Source organism: Salvelinus fontinalis, unplaced genomic scaffold (genome assembly GCF_029448725.1).
Source record: "Salvelinus fontinalis isolate EN_2023a unplaced genomic scaffold, ASM2944872v1 scaffold_0191, whole genome shotgun sequence".
Taxonomy (NCBI): Eukaryota; Metazoa; Chordata; class Actinopteri; order Salmoniformes; family Salmonidae; genus Salvelinus; species Salvelinus fontinalis.
In genome coordinates, this window is record NW_026600400.1 from 53,247 (window position 1) to 74,280 (window position 21,034).

At 46.1% G+C, this 21,034-nt stretch overlaps 1 protein-coding gene across 6 annotated transcripts in view; it reads right to left on the reverse strand.

Annotated features, from left to right (window-relative positions):
• Positions 1–21,034, reverse strand: part of ap5z1 (adaptor related protein complex 5 subunit zeta 1) — a 44,152-nt gene that overhangs the window by 12,626 nt on the left and 10,492 nt on the right. For 5 of the 6 annotated variants that reach the window (XM_055912604.1, XM_055912607.1, XM_055912608.1 and 2 more), the window contains exons 2-6: positions 17,139–17,276; positions 14,273–14,456; positions 12,465–12,609; positions 4,981–5,093; positions 4,549–4,723 (exon numbers count right to left, since the gene is read on the reverse strand). In XM_055912604.1, the coding sequence (XP_055768579.1) occupies positions 4,549–4,723; positions 4,981–5,093; positions 12,465–12,609; positions 14,273–14,456; positions 17,139–17,276 (755 nt within the window). Of the gene's footprint in view, positions 1–4,548; positions 4,724–4,980; positions 5,094–12,464; positions 12,610–14,272; positions 14,457–14,909; positions 14,967–17,138; positions 17,277–21,034 lie in introns of those variants that run through there. The other variant, XM_055912605.1, reaches the window with a different exon arrangement.

Below are 21,034 nucleotides of genomic sequence, written 5' to 3' on the forward strand. Positions count from 1 at the left end.
TGAAGGTCTGATCTAATAGACAGTCAGTCAGGTAGGCTGAAGGTCTGATCTAATAGACAGTCAGTCAGGTAGGCTGAAGGTCTGATCTAATAAACAGTCAGTCAGGTAGGCTGAAGGTCTAATCTAATAGACAGTCAGTCAGGTAGGCTGAAGGTCTAATCTAATAGACAGTCAGTCAGGTAGGCTGAAGGTCTGATCTAATAGACAGTCAGTCAGGTAGGCTGAAGGTCTGATCTAATAGACAGTCAGTCAGGTAGGCTGAAGGTCTGATCTAATAGACAGTCAGTCAGGTAGGCTGAAGGTCTGATCTAATAGACAGTCAGTCAGGTAGGCTGAAGGTCTGATCTAATAGACAGTCAGTCAGGTAGGCTGAAGGTCTGATCTAATAGACAGTCAGTCAGGTAGGCTGAAGGTCTGATCTAATAGACAGACAGTCAGGTAGGCTGAAGGTCTGAGCCATCTAATAGACAGTCAGTCAGGTAGGCTGAAGGTCTGATCTAATAGACAGTCAGTCAGGTAGGCTGAAGGTCTGATCTAATAGACAGTCAGTCAGGTAGGCTGAAGGTCTGATCTAATAGACAGTCAGTCAGGTAGGCTGAAGGTCTGATCTAATAGACAGTCAGTCAGGTAGGCTGAAGGTCTGATCTAATAGACAGTCAGTCAGGTAGGCTGAAGGTCTGATCTAATAGACAGTCAGTCAGGTAGGCTGAAGGTCTGATCTAATAGACAGTCAGTCAGGTAGGCTGAAGGTCTGATCTAATAGACAGTCAGTCAGGTAGGCTGAAGGTCTGATCTAATAGACAGTCAGTCAGGTAGGCTGAAGGTCTGATCTAATAGACAGTCAGTCAGGTAGGCTGAAGGTCTGATCTAATAGACAGTCAGTCAGGTAGGCTGAAGGTCTGATCTAATAGACAGTCAGTCAGGTACGCTGAAGGTCTAATCTAATAGACAGTCAGTCAGGTAGGCTGAAGGTCTGATCTAATAGACAGTCAGTCAGGTAGGCTGAAGGTCTGATCTAATAGACAGTCAGTCAGGTAGGCTGAAGGTCTGATCTAATAGACAGTCAGTCAGGTAGGCTGAAGGTCTAATCTAATAGACAGTCAGTCAGGTAGGCTGAAGGTCTAATCTAATAGACAGTCAGTCAGGTAGGCTGAAGGTCTAATCTAATAGACAGTCAGTCAGGTAGGCTGAAGGTCTGAGCCATCTAATAGACAGTCAGTCAGGTAGGCTGAAGGTCTGAGCCATCTAATAGACAGTCAGTCAGGTAGGCTGAAGGTCTGATCTAATAGACAGTCAGTCAGGTAGGCTGAAGGTCTGATCTAATAGACAGTCAGTCAGGTAGGCTGAAGGTCTGAGCCATCTAATAGACAGTCAGTCAGGTAGGCTGAAGGTCTGAGCCATCTAATAGACAGTCAGTCAGGTAGGCTGAAGGTCTGAGCCATCTAATAGACAGTCAGCCAGCCAGCCAGTAGTCAGCCAGCCAGTAGTCAGCCAGCCAGCCAATGAAAGTCAGCCAGTGAAAGTCAGCCAGCCAGTCAGCCAGTACAGTCAGCCAGTACAGTCAGTAGTCAGCCAGCCAGTACAGCCAGCCAGTCAGCCAGTACAGTCAGCCAGTACAGTCAGCTGGCCAGCCAGTAGTCAGCCAGCAGCCAGCCAGTACAGTCAGCCAGCCAGCAGTCAGCCAGCCAGCCAGCCAGTCAGCCAGTACAGTCAGCCAGCCAGCCAGTAGTCAGCCAGTACAGTCAGTCAGCCAGCCAGCCAGTAGTCAGCCAGCCAGTACAGTCAGCCAGCCAGCAGTCAGCCAGCCAGTCAGCCAGTACAGTCAGCCAGCCAGCCAGTAGTCAGCCAGCCAGCCAGCCAGCCAGTAGTCAGCCAGCCAGCCAGTAGCCAGCCAGTCAGTAGTCAGCCAGCCAGTAGTCAGCCAGACAGCCAGTAGTCAGCCAGCCAATAGTCAGCCAGCCAGCCAATAGTCAGCCAGCCAGCCAATAGTCAGCCAGTAGTCAGCCAGCCAGCCAGCCAGTACAGTCAGCCAGCCAGCCAGTACAGTCAGCCAGCCAGCCAGCCAGCCAGTACAGTCAGCCAGCAGTCAGCCAGCCAGTACAGTCAGCCAGTACAGTCAGTCAGTACAGTCAGCCAGTACAGTCAGCCAGCCAGCAGCCAGCCAGTACAGCCAGCCAGTACAGTCAGTCAGCCAGTACAGTCAGCCAGCCAGCAGCCAGCCAGCCAGCCAGTACAGTCAGCCAGCCAGCAGTCAGCCAGTCAGCCAGTACAGTCAACCAGCCAGCCAGCCAGTAGTCAGCCAGTCAGCCAGCCAGTACTGTCTGCCAGCCGTCAGCCAGCCAGCCAGTAGTCAGCCAGTACAGTCAGCCAGCCAACCAGTACAGTCAGCCAGCCAGCCAGTAGTCAGCCAGCCAGTAGTCAGCCAGTACAGTCAGCCAGCCAGTACAGTCAGCCAGCCAGTCAGCCAGCCAGTAGTCAGCCAGACAGTAGTCAGCCAGACAGCCAGTAGTTAGTTAGTCAGCCTGCCAGTAGTCAGCCAGTCAGCCAGTACAGTCAGCCAGCCAGCCAGTAGTCAGCCAGCCAGTACAGTCAGCCAGCCAGCCAGTCAGTCAGTAGCCAGCCAGTAGTCAGCCAGTACAGTCAGTAGTCAGCCAGTACAGCCAGCCAGTACAGTCAGCCAGCCAGTAGTCAGTCAGCCAGCAGTTAGTCAGTCAGCCAGCCAGCACAGTCAGCCAGCCAGTAGTCAGTCAGTCAGCCAGCCAGTAGTCAGCCAGCCAGTAGTCAGTCAGCCAGCAGTTAGTCAGTCAGCCAGCCAGCACAGTCAGCCAGCCAGCACAGTCAGCCAGCCAGCCAGTAGTCAGTCAGTCAGCCAGCCAGCACAGTCAACCAGCCAGTACAGTCAGCCAATCAGTCAGTTAGCCAATCAGTCAGCTAGACAGCCAATCAGTCAGCTAGGCAGCCAGTCAGTCAGCTAGCCAGTCAGTCAGCTAGCCAGCCAGTCAGCCAATCAGTCAGCCAGTCAGCCAGCTAGACAGCCAGCCAATCAGCCACCTAGACAGTCAATCAGCCAATCAGTCAGCTAGACAGCCAGTCAGCCAATCAGTCAGCCAGACAGCCAGCTAGACAGCCAGCCAGTCAGCCAATCAGTCACCTAGACAGCCAGTCAGCCAATCAGTCAGCTAGACAGCCAGTCAGCCAATCAGTCAGCCAGCTAGACAGCCAGCCAGTCAGCCACCTAGACAGCCAGCTAGACAGCCAGTCAGCCAGCAAGTCAACGAGACAGCCAGCTAGACAGCCAATCAGCCAGCTAGACAGCCAGTCAGTCAGCCAGAATAGACCAGCCAGTCAGTTATTCCACCCAGTCAGTCAGAACAGCCCAGCCAGTCAGTTATTCCACCCAGTCAGAACAGCCCAGCCAGCCAACCAACCAGAATAGACCAGCCAGTCAGTCAGAACAGCCCAGCCAGCCAGAATAGACCAGCCAGTCAATTATTCCACCCAGTCAGAACAGCCCAGCCAGCCAGAATAGACCAGCCAGTCAGTTATTCCACCCAGTCAGCCAGAATAGACCAGCCAGCCAGTCAGTCAGTCAGTACAGCCCAGCTGAGAGGCTCAACGATGTAAGGATTTACACAGTGGTGTGGTGCCTGGCTTTACAATGTGATTTAAATCAGAGCAGTGGAGTGTGAGTACAGCTTAGACACCTTACCATGGAAGAAGACCTAATATAACCCCCCCACACACCTTACCATGGAAGAAGACCTAATATAACCCCCCCACACACCTTACCATGGAAGAAGACCTAATATAACCCCCCCACACACCTTACCATGGAAGAAGACCTAATATAACCCCCCCACACACCTTACCATGGAAGAAGACCTAATATAACCCCCCCACACACCTTACCATGGAAGAAGACCTAATATAACCCCCCCACACACCTTACCATGGAAGAAGACCTAATATAACCCCCCCACACACCTTACCATGGAAGGAGACCTAATATAACCCCCCCACACACCTTACCATGGAAGGAGACCTAATATAACCCCCCCACACACCTTACCATGGAAGAAGACCTAATATAACCCCCCCACACACACCTTACCATGGAAGGAGAACCCCCCCACACACCTTACTATGGAAGGAGACCTAATATAACCCCCCCACACACACCTTACCATGGAAGAAGACCTAATATAACCCCCCCACACACCTTACCATGGAAGGAGACCTAATATAACCCCCCCCCACACACCTTACCATGGAAGGAGACCTAATATAACCCCCCCACACACCTTACCATGGAAGAATACCTAATATAACCCCCCCACACACCTTACCATGGAAGAAGACCTAATATAACCCCCCCACACACCATACCATGGAAGGAGACCTAATATAACCCCCCCACACACCTTACCATGGAAGAAGACCTAATATAACCCCCCCACACACCTTACCATGGAAGAAGACCTAATATAACCCCCCCACACACCTTACCATGGAAGGAGACCTAATATAACCCCCCCCCCCCACACACACCTGCGTCTGTGCTGTTGTTGCCGTCCGCTACGTTGTGGTACGTGATCAGCCAATGGCGTAGCAGAGAGAAACTGTAGAGGTTCATCCATTGGTCGTCTGAGAAGGCTTGGCTGACACACAGCACTGTGAAGAAATCACCACACACACAGCCGTCCAGCTCCACCACCGGCCCCGGCTACACACACACACACACACACACACACACACACACACACACACACACACACACACACACACACACACACACACACACACACACACACACACACACACACACACACACACACACACACACACACACACACACACACACACACACACACACACACACACACACACACACACACACACAAAATTTAGAAAATCCAGACATTTCATTACAGTTGTGCATGTAAAAATATGCAGTGATTTGATTGGTTAATTAGAGGTCACCTGACGTATTCGAGGGCCAGTGAAAAACCCTCCTGATGAAGCCACACCTCCCTGCTGAACGCTGGCGTAGCGCAGCCAATCAACAAGCCTCTTACTGAGCAGGGTCACATGATCTACACACACACACACACACGTTAGTCATTTAGCAGACAATCTTATCTAGAGAGACTTACAGTTACATTAACATGTTAGTATATTCAGATAGCTAGGTGAGACAACCACATATCACAGTAGTTAGTATATTCAGATAGCTAGGTGGGACAACCACATATCACAGTAGTTAGTATATTCATATAGCTAGGTGGGACAACCACATATCACAGTAGTTAGTATATTCAGATAGCTAGGTGGGACAACCACATATCACAGTAGTTAGTATATTCAGATAGCTAGGTGGGACAACCACATACCACAGTAGTTAGTATATTCAGATAGCTAGGTGGGACAACCACATATCACAGTAGTTAGTATATTCAGATAGCTAGGTGGGACAACCACATATCACAGTAGTTAGTATATTCAGATAGCTAGGTGGGACAACCACATATCACAGTAGTTAGTATATTCATATAGCTAGGTGGGACAACCACATATCACAGTAGTTAGTATATTCATATAGCTAGGTGGGACAACCACATATCACAGTAGTTAGTATATTCAGTTAGCTAGGTGGGACAACCACATATCACAGTAGTTAGTATATTCAGTTAGCTAGGTGGGACAACCACATATCACAGTAGTTAGTATATTCAGATAGCTAGGTGGGACAACCACATATCACAGTAGTTAGTATATTCAGATAGCTGGGTGGGACAACCACATATCACAGTAGTTAGTATATTCAGATAGCTAGGTGAGACAACCACATATTACTGTAGTTAGTATATTCAGATAGCTAGGTGGGACAACCACATATCACAGTAGTTAGTATATTCAGATAGCTAGGTGGGACAACCACATATCACAGTAGTTAGTATATTCATATAGCTAGGTGGGACAACCACATATCACAGTAGTTAGTATATTCAGATAGCTAGGTGGGACAACCACATATCACAGTAGTTAGTATATTCAGATTGCTAGGTGGGACAACCACATATCACAGTAGTTAGTATATTCAGATAGCTAGGTGGGACAACCACATATCACAGTAGTTAGTATATTCAGATAGCTGGGTGGGACAACCACATATCACAGTAGTTAGTATATTCAGATAGCTAGGTGAGACAACCACATATTACTGTAGTTAGTATATTCAGATAGCTAGGTGGGACAACCACATATCACAGTAGTTAGTATATTCAGATAGCTAGGTGGGACAACCACATATCACAGTAGTTAGTATATTCAGATAGCTAGGTGGGACAACCACATATCACAGTAGTTAGTATATTCAGATAGTTAGGTGAGACAACCACATATCACAGTAGTTAGTATATTCAGATAGCTAGGTGAGACAACCACATATCACAGTAGTTAGTATATTCAGATAGCTAGGTGGGACAACCACATATCACAGTAGTTAGTATATTCAGATAGCTAGGTGGGACAACCACATATTACAGTAGTTAGTATATTCAGATAGCTAGGTGAGACAACCACATATTACAGTAGTTAGTATATTCAGATAGCTAGGTGGGACAACCACATATTACAGTAGTTAGTATATTCAGATAGCTAGGTGAGACAACCACATATTACAGTAGTTAGTATATTCAGATAGCTAGGTGAGACAACCACATATCACAGTAGTTAGTATATTCATATAGCTAGGTGGGACAACCACATATCACAGTAGTTAGTATATTCATATAGCTAGGTGGGACAACCACATATCACAGTAGTTAGTATATTCAGATAGCTAGGTGGGACAACCACATATCACGGTAGTTAGTATATTCAGATAGCTAGGTGGGACAACCACATATCACAGTAGTTAGTATATTCAGATAGCTAGGTGGGACAACCACATATCACAGTAGTTAGTATATTCAGATAGCTAGGTGGGACAACCACATATCACAGTAGTTAGTACATTCAGATAGCTAGGTGGGACAACCACATATCACAGTAGTTAGTATATTCAGATAGCTAGGTGAGACAACCACATATTACAGTAGTTAGTATATTCAGATAGCTAGGTGAGACAACCACATATCACAGTAGTTAGTATATTCAGATAGCTAGGTGAGACAACCACATATCACAGTAGTTAGTATATTCAGATAGCTAGGTGGGACAACCACATACCACAGTAGTTAGTATATTCAGATAGCTAGGTGAGACAACCACATATCACAGTAGTTAGTATATTCAGATAGCTAGGTGGGACAACCACATATCACAGTAGTTAGTATATTCAGATAGCTAGGTGGGACAACCACATATCACAGTAGTTAGTATATTCAGATAGCTAGGTGGGACAACCACATATTACAGTAGTTAGTATATTCAGATAGCTAGGTGAGACAACCACATATTACAGTAGTTAGTATATTCAGATAGCTAGGTGGGACAACCACATATTACAGTAGTTAGTATATTCAGATAGCTAGGTGAGACAACCACATATTACAGTAGTTAGTATATTCAGATAGCTAGGTGAGACAACCACATATCACAGTAGTTAGTATATTCATATAGCTAGGTGGGACAACCACATATCACAGTAGTTAGTATATTCAGATAGCTAGGTGGGACAACCACATATCACAGTAGTTAGTATATTCAGATAGCTAGGTGAGACAACCACATATCACAGTAGTTAGTATATTCATAGAGCTAGGTGGGACAACCACATATCACAGTAGTTAGTATATTCAGATAGCTAGGTGGGACAACCACATATCACAGTAGTTAGTATATTCAGATAGCTGGGTGGGACAACCACATATCACAGTAGTTAGTATATTCAGATAGCTAGGTGAGACAACCACATATTACTGTAGTTAGTATATTCAGATAGCTAGGTGGGACAACCACATATCACAGTAGTTAGTATATTCAGATAGCTAGGTGGGACAACCACATATCACAGTAGTTAGTATATTCAGATAGCTAGGTGGGACAACCACATATCACAGTAGTTAGTATATTCAGATAGCTAGGTGAGACAACCACATATTACAGTAGTTAGTATATTCAGATAGCTAGGTGAGACAACCACATATCACAGTAGTTAGTATATTCAGATAGCTAGGTGAGACAACCACATATCACAGTAGTTAGTATATTCAGATAGCTAGGTGAGACAACCACATATCACAGTAGTTAGTATATTCATATAGCTAGGTGGGACAACCACATATTACAGTAGTTAGTATATTCAGATAGCTAGGTGAGACAACCACATATTACAGTAGTTAGTATATTCAGATAGCTAGGTGGGACAACCACATATTACAGTAGTTAGTATATTCAGATAGCTAGGTGAGACAACCACATATTACAGTAGTTAGTATATTCAGATAGCTAGGTGAGACAACCACATATCACAGTAGTTAGTATATTCATATAGCTAGGTGGGACAACCACATATCACAGTAGTTAGTATATTCAGATAGCTAGGTGGGACAACCACATATCACAGTAGTTAGTATATTCAGATAGCTAGGTGAGACAACCACATATCACAGTAGTTAGTATATTCAGATAGCTAGGTGGGACAACCACATATCACAGTAGTTAGTATATTCAGATAGCTAGGTGGGACAACCACATATCACAGTAGTTAGTATATTCAGATAGCTAGGTGAGACAACCACATATCACAGTAGTTAGTATATTCAGATAGCTAGGTGGGACAACCACATATCACAGTAGTTAGTATATTCAGATAGCTAGGTGAGACAACCACATATTACAGTAGTTAGTATATTCATATAGCTAGGTGGGACAACCACATATTACAGTAGTTAGTATATTCAGATAGCTAGGTGAGACAACCACATATTACAGTAGTTAGTATATTCAGATAGCTAGGTGAGACAACCACATATCACAGTAGTTAGTATATTCATATAGCTAGGTGGGACAACCACATATCACAGTAGTTAGTATATTCAGATAGCTAGGTGGGACAACCACATATCACAGTAGTTAGTATATTCAGATAGCTAGGTGGGACAACCACATATCACAGTAGTTAGTATATTCAGATAGCTAGGTGAGACAACCACATATCACAGTAGTTAGTATATTCAGATAGCTAGGTGGGACAACCACATATCACAGTAGTTAGTATATTCATCTTCAGATAGCTAGGTGGGACAACCACATATCACAGTAGTTAGTATATTCAGATAGCTAGGTGGGACAACCACATATCACAGTAGTTAGTATATTCAGATAGCTAGGTGGGACAACCACATATCACAGTAGTTAGTATATTCATATAGCTAGGTGGGACAACCACATATCACAGTAGTTAGTATATTCATATAGCTAGGTGGGACAACCACATATCACAGTAGTTAGTATATTCAGATAGCTAGGTGGGACAACCACATATTACAGTAGTTAGTATATTCAGATAGCTAGGTGGGACAACCACATATCACAGTAGTTAGTATATTCAGATAGCTAGGTGGGACAACCACATATCACAGTAGTTAGTATATTCAGATAGCTAGGTGGGACAACCACATATCACAGTAGTTAGTATATTCATCTTCAGATAGCTAGGTGGGACAACCACATATCACAGTAGTTAGTATATTCAGATAGCTAGGTGGGACAACCACATATCACAGTAGTTAGTATATTCAGATAGCTAGGTGGGACAACCACATATCACAGTAGTTAGTATATTCAGATAGCTAGGTGGGACAACCACATATCACAGTAGTTAGTATATTCAGATAGCTAGGTGGGACAACCACATATCACAGTAGTTTGTATATTCAGATAGCTAGGTGGGACAACCACATATCACAGTAGTTAGTATATTCAGATAGCTAGGTGGGACAACCACATATCACAGTAGTTAGTATATTCAGATAGCTAGGTGGGACAACCACATATCACAGTAGTTAGTATATTCAGATAGTTAGGTGGGACAACCACATATCACAGTAGTTTGTATATTCAGATAGCTAGGTGGGACAACCACATATCACAGTAGTTAGTACATTCAGATAGCTAGGTGAGACAACCACATATTACAGTAGTTAGTATATTCATAGCAAGTACATTTTTCCTCAATAAAGTCGTTTTTGGAAGATGCCAGAACCCTGTCTCTGTTGTCCTAGCTTCAGGGGGAAGATGGGCAGGGTCTCTGTTGTCCTAGCTTCAGGGGGAAGATGGGCAGGGTCTCTGTTGTCCTAGCTTCAGGGGGAAGATGGGCAGGGTCTCTGTTGTCCTAGCTTCAGGGGGAAGATGGGCAGGGTCTCTGTTGTCCTAGCTTCAGGGGGAAGATGGGCAGGGTCTCTGTTGTCCTAGCTTCAGGGGGAAGATGGGCAGGGTCTCTGTTGTCCTAGCATCAGAGGGAAGATGGGCAGGGTCTCTGTTGTCCTAGCTTCAGGGGGAAGCTGGTTCCACCATTGGGGTACCAGGACAGAGACGAGCTTGGACTGGGCTGAGAGGGAGCTGCCTCCCGTAGGGGTGGGAGGGCCAAGAGACCAGAGGTGGCAGAACGGAGTGCTCTGTTTGGGGTGTAGGGTTGGAGCATAACCTGAAGGAGGGAGGGGCAGCTCCTCTTGCTGTTCCTTAGTGAAGCACCATGGTGTTGTAGTGGATATGAGTTCTGACTGGAGACCAGTGGAGTGTTCAGAGGTTTTCCCCTGAAGGAGGGAGGGGCAGCTCCTCTTGCTGTTCCTTAGTGAAGCACCATGGTGTTGTAGTGGATATGAGTTCTGACTGGAGACCAGTGGAGTGTTCAGAGGAGCAGGGTGACATGGGAGAACTTGGGAAGGTTGAAAACCAGGCGGGCTGCAGCGTTCTGGATAAGTTGCAGGGGTTTGATGGCACAAGCAGGGAGCCCTGCCAACAGAGAGTTGCAGTAGTCCAGACGGGAGATGACACGTGTCTGGATTAGAAGTAGGGGTCGTACTCTACGGATGTTGTAGACCAGAGGTATTCAACTCTGACCCTACGAGGTCTGGACCCTCTGTTTCTGTTCCACCTGATCATTAACTTCTCTAGGGTAGGGGGCAGCATTCGGAATTTTGGATGAAATGCCCAAATGAAACTGCCTGCATCTCGGGTCCAGAAGATATGATATGCATATAACTGGTCGATTTGGATAGAAAACACTCTTAAGTTTCCAAAACTGTTAAAATAGTGTCTGAGTATAACAGAACTGATTTGGCAGGCGAAAACCTGAGAAAAATCCATTCAGGAAGTGGTTTTGTAGTTTACTATTCAATGCCATTACAGTATCCATTGACTTAGGACTCAACTTGCACTTCCTATGCCTTCCACTAGATGTCAACAGTCTTTAGAAATTGTTTCAGGCTTGTATTTAGAAAAATGAGGAAGTAAGAGCAGTCTGAATGAGTGGACCCTAAAGTGTCACAGAGCTTTTTCATGTGCGAGACCGAGAGATTGCGTTTCTTGTTTACCTTTTAAATTGACGACATTATTGTCCGGTTGAAATATTATCGATTATTTAGGCTGAAAACATCCTGAGGGTTGAATATAAACATTGTTTGACATGTTTCTATGAACTTTACGGATACAATTTGGATTTTTTTGTCTGCCTGTTTTGACTGCGTTTGAGCCTGTGGATTACTGAAGAAAACGTGCGAACAAAACGGAGGTTTTTGGATATAAAGAGACTTTATCAAACAAAAGGAACATTTATTGAGTAAATGAATGTCTGCTGAGTGCAACCATGTGAAGATCATCAAAGGTAAGGGATTAATTTTATCTCTATTTCTGACTTGTGTAACTCTTCTACTTGGCTGGTTACTGTTTGTAATGATTTATCTAGTGGGCTATGTTCTCAAATAGTCGTACGGTATGCTTTCGCCGTAAAGCATTTTTTAAATCTGACACCGTGGTTGGATTCACAAAAAGTTCATCTTTAAACCTATGTAAAATATGTTTTGTTTTCTGAATTTTTATAATGAGTATTTCTGTATTTGAATTTGGCGCCCAGCAGTTTCACTGGCTGTTGAGAGGTTAATTACACCCACCTGGCATCTCATGTCTAAATCAGTCCCTGTTCAGAGGGGAATCACCCACCTGGTGCCCCAGGTCTAAATCAGTCCCTGTTCAGAGGGGAACAACGACAAAAAGGAGTGGAACTGGCTTCCAGGTCCAGAGTTGAGTTTGAATGTTGTAGAGCATGAACCTGAAGGAGCAAGTTACTGCTTTGATGTTTGCAGAGAACGACAGACACACAACAAGGGAGAATCACATAATTACATTTACATTTACATTTAAGTCGTTTAGCAGACGCTCTTATCCAGAGCGACTTACAAGTTGGATCACAAGCTCTATGCAATTTCTCACACACAGATACACGCCTGTGTTTGTTTTACCTTCAGTAAGGCTCTCTGGGCAGTAGGTGATGATGGTGTTGAGAAGAGGCAGAGTGTGAAGGTGAGAGAGTATGCCTGCTGGTCGTCCCTCCAAACTTCGCAGGAGGAGAGAGGAGAGAGCTGACAGGTCTTCTTTAGACCCCGTCTGAGAAAGAGAGAGAGAGAGACAGAGAGAGAGAAATAGAGAGACAGAGAGAGAGAAAGAGACAGAAAGAGTGACAGAGAGAGAGAAACAGAGAGAGACAGAGAGACAGAGAGAGTGACAGAGAGAGACAGAGCGACAGAGACAGACAGAGAGACAGAGCGACAGAGAGACAGACAGAGACAGTGAAAGAGACAGAGAGACAGAGTTTCATAGGCTAGTGGCCAATCCTCCAACAGGGTTTTATGTTTTGAGACACCTCTACCCGAGGTATAACAAAGCCCAACCTTATATGAAATGGACGGTTGTGTGAAAAGCTCTGATATCGGTCAAATGAGGAATACAAGCAGTCAGTTGTCTGCCCTACATACACAAACAAACAGCGTTAGAATATCTTAAAGCATTGTGGACCTGTAAACACACAGATACAATATTTCTTAAACATCAACTAGGAATATTTATGATGAATGTAAACTTCCCTTTACAGTAGCTGTTCAATACACACTGAGTCAGATGTTCTCTCATTCATTCCTGTATGGTCCTGCCTGATGTTCTCTCATTCATTCCTGTATGGTCCTGCCTGATGTTCTCTCATTCATTCCTGTATGGTCCTGCCTGATGTTCTCTCATTCATTCCTGTATGGTCCTGCCTGATGTTCTCTCATTCATTCCTGTATGGTCCTGCCTGATGTTCTCTCATTCATTCCTGTATGGTCCTGCCTGATGTTCTCTCATTCATTCCTGTATGGTCCTGCCTGGCAGAAATACACACAGTATCAGCTGTTTTACAGATTCCAACAGCTACTGACACAAGGTGCTACTGTATTATTCGTTGTCAGGCAGGAGAACCACACAGCACTGAACCAGAGGACATCTGACAGGACCACACAGCACTGAACCAGAGGACATCTGACAGGACCACACAGCACTGAACCAGAGGACATCTGACAGGACCACACAGCACTGAACCAGAGGACATCTGACAGGACCACACAGCACTGAACCAGAGGACATCTGACAGGACCACACAGCACTGAACCAGAGAACATCTGACAGGACCACACAGCACTGAACCAGAGGACATCTGACAGGACCACACAGCACTGAACCAGAGAACATCTGACAGGACCACACAGCACTGAACCAGAGGACATCTGACAGGACCACACAGCACTGAACCAGAGGACATCTGACAGGACCACACAGCACTGAACCAGAGGACATCTGACAGGACCACACAGCACTGAACCAGAGGACATCTGACAGGACCACACAGCACTGAACCAGAGGACATCTGACAGGACCACACAGCACTGAACCAGAGGACATCTGACAGGACCACACAGCACTGAACCAGAGGACATCTGACAGGACCACACAGCACTGAACCAGAGGACATCTGACAGGACCACACAGCACTGAACCAGAGGACATCTGACTTGTGTATTGAACGCCTACCAAAAATAATGAGTTAAAGGAGGTGTGTCACAATATCTATCAATTTAACCACCTTTACAGTAAAATATTTTGACACGACCATCCATTTCATATATGAGAGATGTTAAGAGATATGGAAGGACGTGGTTGGGCTTTGCTATACCTCGGGTAGGGGTATCAACATGTTTGTAGGGGACTCGGCACTAGCCTATTCAGTACGGATGTGTACCTGTGACAGCGCTACGGCAGCAGTGTGACTGGTTAAAGGGCTGGAGTCATGTAGGGTGTAGATCTGCCCCGGACCAGAGGGGGGCAGTGTTTCTCTGAGGACTGCTGAGGTCAACACAGTCAGCTGCTCCACAGAGGAAGACACACAAAGCGACAGGAGACGCTGATGCAGCTCCACTGGCAGCCTGTGGACAACACGTATACACAGGTTACCGTGACAACATGCTACCGTGACAACACGCCTCTGACCACCCAATACCACGGGGAAGGCAAGCGTGCAGGTTTTTGTTCCAGCCCAGCTATAATACACATGAAAATTAAACTATGGTCTTCCATTCTTTACAGATATGACAGACTGCAACCCTCTCCAGGACCAGAGACACAGGCTTACATCCAGGTGGACTTGGTGCTAGGGTTTAGGGTGTAGGGTACCTCCTAGTGTACTAGGTGGAGGCCATGATCAGGTGTAGTCAGTTAGGGTTTAGGGTGTAGGGTGTAGGGTACCTCCTAGTGTACTTGGTGCTAGGAGGCCATGATCAGGTGTAGTCAGTTAGGGTTTAGGGTGTAGGGTGCCTCCTAGTGTACTAGGTGGAGGCCATGATCAGGTGTAGCCAGTTAGGGTTTAGGGTGTAGGGTACCTCCTAGTGTACTTGGTGGAGGCCATGATCAGGTGTAGTCAGTTAGGGTTTAGGGTTTAGGGTGTAGGGTACCTCCTAGTGTACTTGGTGGAGGCCATGATCAGGTGTAGTCAGTTAGGGTTTAGGGTGTAGGGTGTAGGGTACCTCCTAGTGTACTTGGTGGAGGACATGATCAGGTGTAGTCAGTTAGGGTGTAGGGTTTAGGGTGTAGGGTACCTCCTAGTGTACTAGGTGGAGGCCATGATCAGGTGTAGTCAGTTAGGGTGTAGGGTTTAGGGTGTAGGGTACCTCCTAGTGTACTAGGTGGAGGCCATGATCAGGTGTAGTCAGTTAGGGTGTAGGGTGTAGGGTACCTCCTAGTGTACTAGGTGGAGGCCATGATCAGGTGTAGTCAGTTAGGATGTAGGGTGTAGGGTACCTCCTAGTGTACTTGGTGGAGGCCATGATCAGGTGTAGTCAGTTAGGGTTTAGGGTGTAGGGTGTAGGGTACCTCCTAGTGTACTAGGTGGAGGCCATGATCAGGTGTAGTCAGTTAGGGTGTAGGGTTTAGGGTGTAGGGTACCTCCTAGTGTACTAGGTGGAGGCCATGATCAGGTGTAGTCAGTTAGGGTTTAGGGTTTAGGGTACCTCCTAGTGTACTAGGTGGAGGCCATGATCAGGTGTAGTCAGTTAGGGTGTAGGGTTTAGGGTGTAGGGTACCTCCTAGTGTACTAGGTGGAGGCCATGATCAGGTGTAGTCAGTTAGGGTGTAGGGTGTAGGGTACCTCCTAGTGTACTAGGTGGAGGCCATGATCAGGTGTAGTCAGTTAGGGTGTAGGGTTTAGGGTGTAGGGTACCTCCTAGTGTACTAGGTGGAGGCCATGATCAGGTGTAGTCAGTTAGGGTGTAGGGTGTAGGGTACCTCCTAGTGTACTAGGTGGAGGCCATGATCAGGTGTAGTCAGTTAGGGTGTAGGGTGTAGGGTACCTCCTAGTGTACTAGGTGGAGGCCATGATCAGGTGTAGTCAGTTAGGGTGTAGGGTACCTCCTAGTGTACTTGGTGGAGGCCATGATCAGGTGTAGTCAGTTAGGGTTTAGGGTGTAGGGTGTAGGGTACCTCCTAGTGTACTAGGTGGAGACCATGATCAGGTGTAGTCAGTTAGGGTTTAGGGTGTAGGGTGTAGGGTACCTCCTAGTGTACTTGGTGGAGGCCATGATCAGGTGTAGTCAGGTAGGGTGTAGGGTACCTCCTAGTGTACTAGGTGGAGGCCATGATCAGGTGTAGTCAGTTAGGGTTTAGGGTGTAGGGTGTAGGGTACCTCCTAGTGTACTTGGTGGAGGCCATGATCAGGTGTAGTCAGGTAGGGTGTAGGGTACCTCCTAGTGTACTAGGTGGAGGCCATGATCAGGTATAGTCAGTTAGGGTTTAGGGTGTAGGGTGTAGGGTACCTCCTAGTGTACTAGGTGGAGGCCATGATCAGGTGTAGTCAGTTAGGGTGTAGGGTTTAGGGTGTAGGGTACCTCCTAGTGTACTAGGTGGAGGCCATGATCAGGTGTAGTCAGTTAGGGTGTAGGGTGTAGGGTACCTCCTAGTGTACTAGGTGGAGGCCATGATCAGGTGTAGTCAGTTAGGGTGTAGGGTGTAGGGTACCTCCTAGTGTACTTGGTGGAGGCCATGATCAGGTGTAGTCAGTTAGGGTTTAGGGTGTAGGGTGTAGGGTACCTCCTAGTGTACTAGGTGGAGGCCATGATCAGGTGTAGTCAGTTAGGGTGTAGGGTACCTCCTAGTGTACTTGGTGGAGGCCATGATCAGGTGTAGTCAGTTAGGGTTTAGGGTGTAGGGTGTAGGGTACCTCCTAGTGTACTAGGTGGAGACCATGATCAGGTGTAGTCAGTTAGGGTTTAGGGTGTAGGGTGTAGGGTACCTCCTAGTGTACTTGGTGGAGGCCATGATCAGGTGTAGTCAGGTAGGGTGTAGGGTACCTCCTAGTGTACTAGGTGGAGGCCATGATCAGGTGTAGTCAGTTAGGGTTTAGGGTGTAGGGTGTAGGGTACCTCCTAGTGTACTAGGTGGAGGCCATGATCAGGTGTAGTCAGTTAGGGTGTAGGGTGTAGGGTACCTCCTAGTGTACTTGGTGGAGGCCATGATCAGGTGTAGTTAGTTAGGGTTTAGGGTGTAGGGTACCTCCTAGTGTACTTGGTGGAGGCCATGATCAGGTGTAGTCAGTTAGGGTTTAGGGTTTAGGGTACCTCCTAGTGTACTTGGTGGAGGCCATGATCAGGTGTAGTCTCTGGAGTGAGTCGATGACATCATGGCCGTGTTCTTTACCCGTCAGCTGCTTGGTGATCCTGCTGTAGAACTTCTGTAGCTCCTCCTCCCCGATCTCCCTGGAAACAACATCACAGCCGTCACCTTCATGCAGCTCCGGGTCAGTGCTGAACGACTCCAGAGAGGTATACGACAAGGCAGGGTCAAGGAGATAGCTAACGTTGATTATCAACCACAAATAACTGGTGATTTTCTGATTCATTAAGAAACCTAAACGTGTTGGTTGTTGAGTCAATTTGACCCCACCCATTTCAAGCTTATCTTTAAAAAAATAAATCAGAATAGTTTGGCAAGTTAGCTGCCTAAAGGCGACTACAAGCTCCTCTCTGTTGATCTACGTGCGTAAAAGGCACATGGGTGGAATCGTTTGCTGCGTCCCACCCAGAGAGGAAGTCAGTGTAGTGGATATCCACTAGAGGGAGCCAGAGTAGCCGAGTATTTTTGACTCTAGCTAACGACGACGTTTCAACTTCTGGATCCGGTGTTATACGCCTGTTTACAGATGCTAGCTACATGTCAGGCTAGTCTGGTGTTTTACGCCTGTTTACAGATGCTAGCTACATGTCAGGCTAGTCTGGTGTTATACGCCTGTTTACAGATGCTAGCTACATGTCAGGCTAGTCTGGTGTTATACGCCTGTTTACAGATGCTAGCTACATGTCAGGCTAGTCTGGTGTTATACGCCTGTTTACAGATGCTAGCTACATGTCAGGCTAGTCTGGTGTTATACGCCTGTTTACAGATGCTAGCTACATGTCAGGCTAGTCTGGTGTTATACGCTTGTTTACAGATGCTAGCTACATGTCAGGCTAGTCTGGTGTTATACGCCTGTTTACAGATGCTAGCTACATGTCAGGCTAGTCTGGTGTTATACGCCTGTTTACAGATGCTAGCTACATGTCAGGCTAGTCTGGTGTTATACGCCTGTTTACAGATGCTAGCTACATGTCAGGCTAGTCTGGTGTTATACGCCTGTTTACAGATGCTAGCTACATGTCAGGCTAGTCTGGTGTTATACGCCTGTTTACAGATGCTAGCTACATGTCAGGCTAGTCTGGTGTTATACGCCTGTTTACAGATGCTAGCTACATGTCAGGCTAGTCTGGTGTTATACGCCTGTTTACAGATGCTAGCTACATGTCAGGCTAGTCTGGTGTTATACGCCTGTTTACAGATGCTAGCTACATGTCAGGCTAGTCTGGTGTTATACGCCTGTTTACAGATGCTAGCTACATGTCAGGCTAGTCTGGTGTTATACGCCTGTTTCCAGATGCTAGCTACATGTCAGGCTAGTCTGGTGTTATGTGCCTGTTTACAGATGCTAGCTACATGTCAGGCTAGTCTGGTGTTATATGCCTGTTTACAGATGCTAGCTACATGTCCGGCTAGTATGGTGTTATATGCCTGTTTACAGATGCTAGCTACATGTCAGGCTAGTCTGGTGTTATGTGCCTGTTTACAGATGCTAGCTACATGTCAGGCTAGTCTGGTGTTATATGCCTGTTTACAGATGCTAGCTACATGTCAGGCTAGTATGGTGTTATATGCCTGTTTACAGATGCTAGCTACATGTCAGGCTAGTCTGGTGTTATGTGCCTGTTTACAGATGCTAGCTACATGTCAGGCTAGTCTGGTGTTATATGCCTGTTTACAGATGCTAGCTACATGTCAGGCTAGTCTGGTGTTATATACCTGTTTACAGATGCTAGCTACATGTCAGGCTAGTCTGGTGTTATGTGCCTGTTTACAGATGCTAGCTACATGTCAGGCTAGTATGGTGTTATGTGCCTGTTTACAGATGCTAGCTACATGTCAGGCTAGTATGGTGTTATGTGCCTGTTTACAGATGCTAGCTACATGTCAGGCTAGTCTGGTGTTATGTGCCTGTTTACAGATGCTAGCTACAGGTCAGGCTAGTCTGGTGTTATATGCTTGTTTACAGATGCTAGCAACATGTCAGGCTAGTCTGGTGTTATATGCCTGTTTACAGATGCTAGCTACATGTCAGGCTAGTATGGTGTTATATGCCTGTTTACAGATGCTAGCTACATGTCAGGCTAGTCTGGTGTTATGTGCCTGTTTACAGATGCTAGCTACATGTCAGGCTAGTCTGGTGTTATATGCCTGTTTACAGATGCTAGCTACATGTCAGGCTAGTATGGTGTTATGTGCCTCTTTACAGATGCTAGCTACATGTCAGGCTAGTCTGGTGTTATGTGCCTGTTTACAGATGCTAGCTACATGTCAGGCTAGTCTGGTGTTATATGCCTGTTTACAGATGCTAGCTACATGTCAGGCTAGTCTGGTGTTATATGCCTGTTTACAGATGCTAGCTACATGTCAGGCTAGTCTGGTGTTATGTGCCTGTTTACAGATGCTAGCTACATGTCAGGCTAGTATGGTGTTATGTGCCTGTTTACAGATGCTAGCTACATGTCAGGCTAGTATGGTGTTATGTGCCTGTTTACAGATGCTAGCTACATGTCAGGCTAGTCTGGTGTTATATGCCTGTTTATAAATGCTAGCTACATGTCAGGCTAGTCTGGTGTTATATGCCTGTTTACAGATGCTAGCTACATGTCAGGCTAGTATGGTGTTATATGCCTGTTTACAGATGCTAGCTACATGTCAGGCTAGTCTGGTGTTATGTGCCTGTTTACAGATGCTAGCTACATGTCAGGCTAGTCTGGTGTTATATGCCTGTTTACAGATGCTAGCTACATGTCAGGCTAGTCTGGTGTTATATGCCTGTTTACAGATGCTAGCTACATGTCAGGCTAGTCTGGTGTTATGTGCCTGTTTACAGATGCTAGCTACATGTCAGGCTAGTATGGTGTTATGTGCCTGTTTACAGATGCTAGCTACATGTCAGGCTAGTATGGTGTTATGTGCCTGTTTACAGATGCTAGCTACATGTCAGGCTAGTCTGGTGTTATATGCCTGTTTATAAATGCTAGCTACATGTCAGGCTAGTCTGGTGTTATATGCCTGTTTATAAATGCTAGCTACATGTCAGGCTAGTCTGGTGTTATGTGCCTGTTTACAGATGCTAGCTACATGTCAGGCTAGTCTGGTGTTATGTGCCTGTTTACAGATGCTAGCTACATGTCAGGCTAGTATGGTGTTATGTGCCTGTTTACAGATGCTAGCTACATGTCAGGCTAGTATGGTGTTATGTGCCTGTTTACAGATGCTAGCTACATGTCAGGCTAGTCTGGTGTTATACGCCTGTTTACAGATGCTAGCTACATGTCAGGCTAGTCTGGTGTTATGTGCCTGTTTACAGATGCTAGCTACATGTCAGGCTAGTCTGGTGTTATATGCCTGTTTACAGATGCTAGCTACATGTCAGGCTAGTATGGTGTTATATGCCTGTTTACAGATGCTAGCTACATGTCAGGCTAGTCTGGTGTTATGTGCCTGTTTACAGATGCTAGCTACATGTCAGGCTAGTCTGGTGTTATATGCCTGTTTACAGATGCTAGCTACATGTCAGGCTAGTATGGTGTTATATGCCTGTTTACAGATGCTAGCTACATGTCAGGCTAGTCTGGTGTTATGTGCCTGTTTACAGATGCTAGCTACATGTCAGGCTAGTCTGGTGTTATATGCCTGTTTACAGATGCTAGCTACATGTCAGGCTAGTCTGGTGTTATTGGCTTGTTTACAGATGCTAGCTACATGTCAGGCTAGTCTGGTGTTATGTGCCTGTTTACAGATGCTAGCTACATGTCAGGCTAGTATGGTGTTATGTGCCTGTTTACAGATGCTAGCTACATGTCAGGCTAGTATGGTGTTATGTGCCTGTTTACAGATG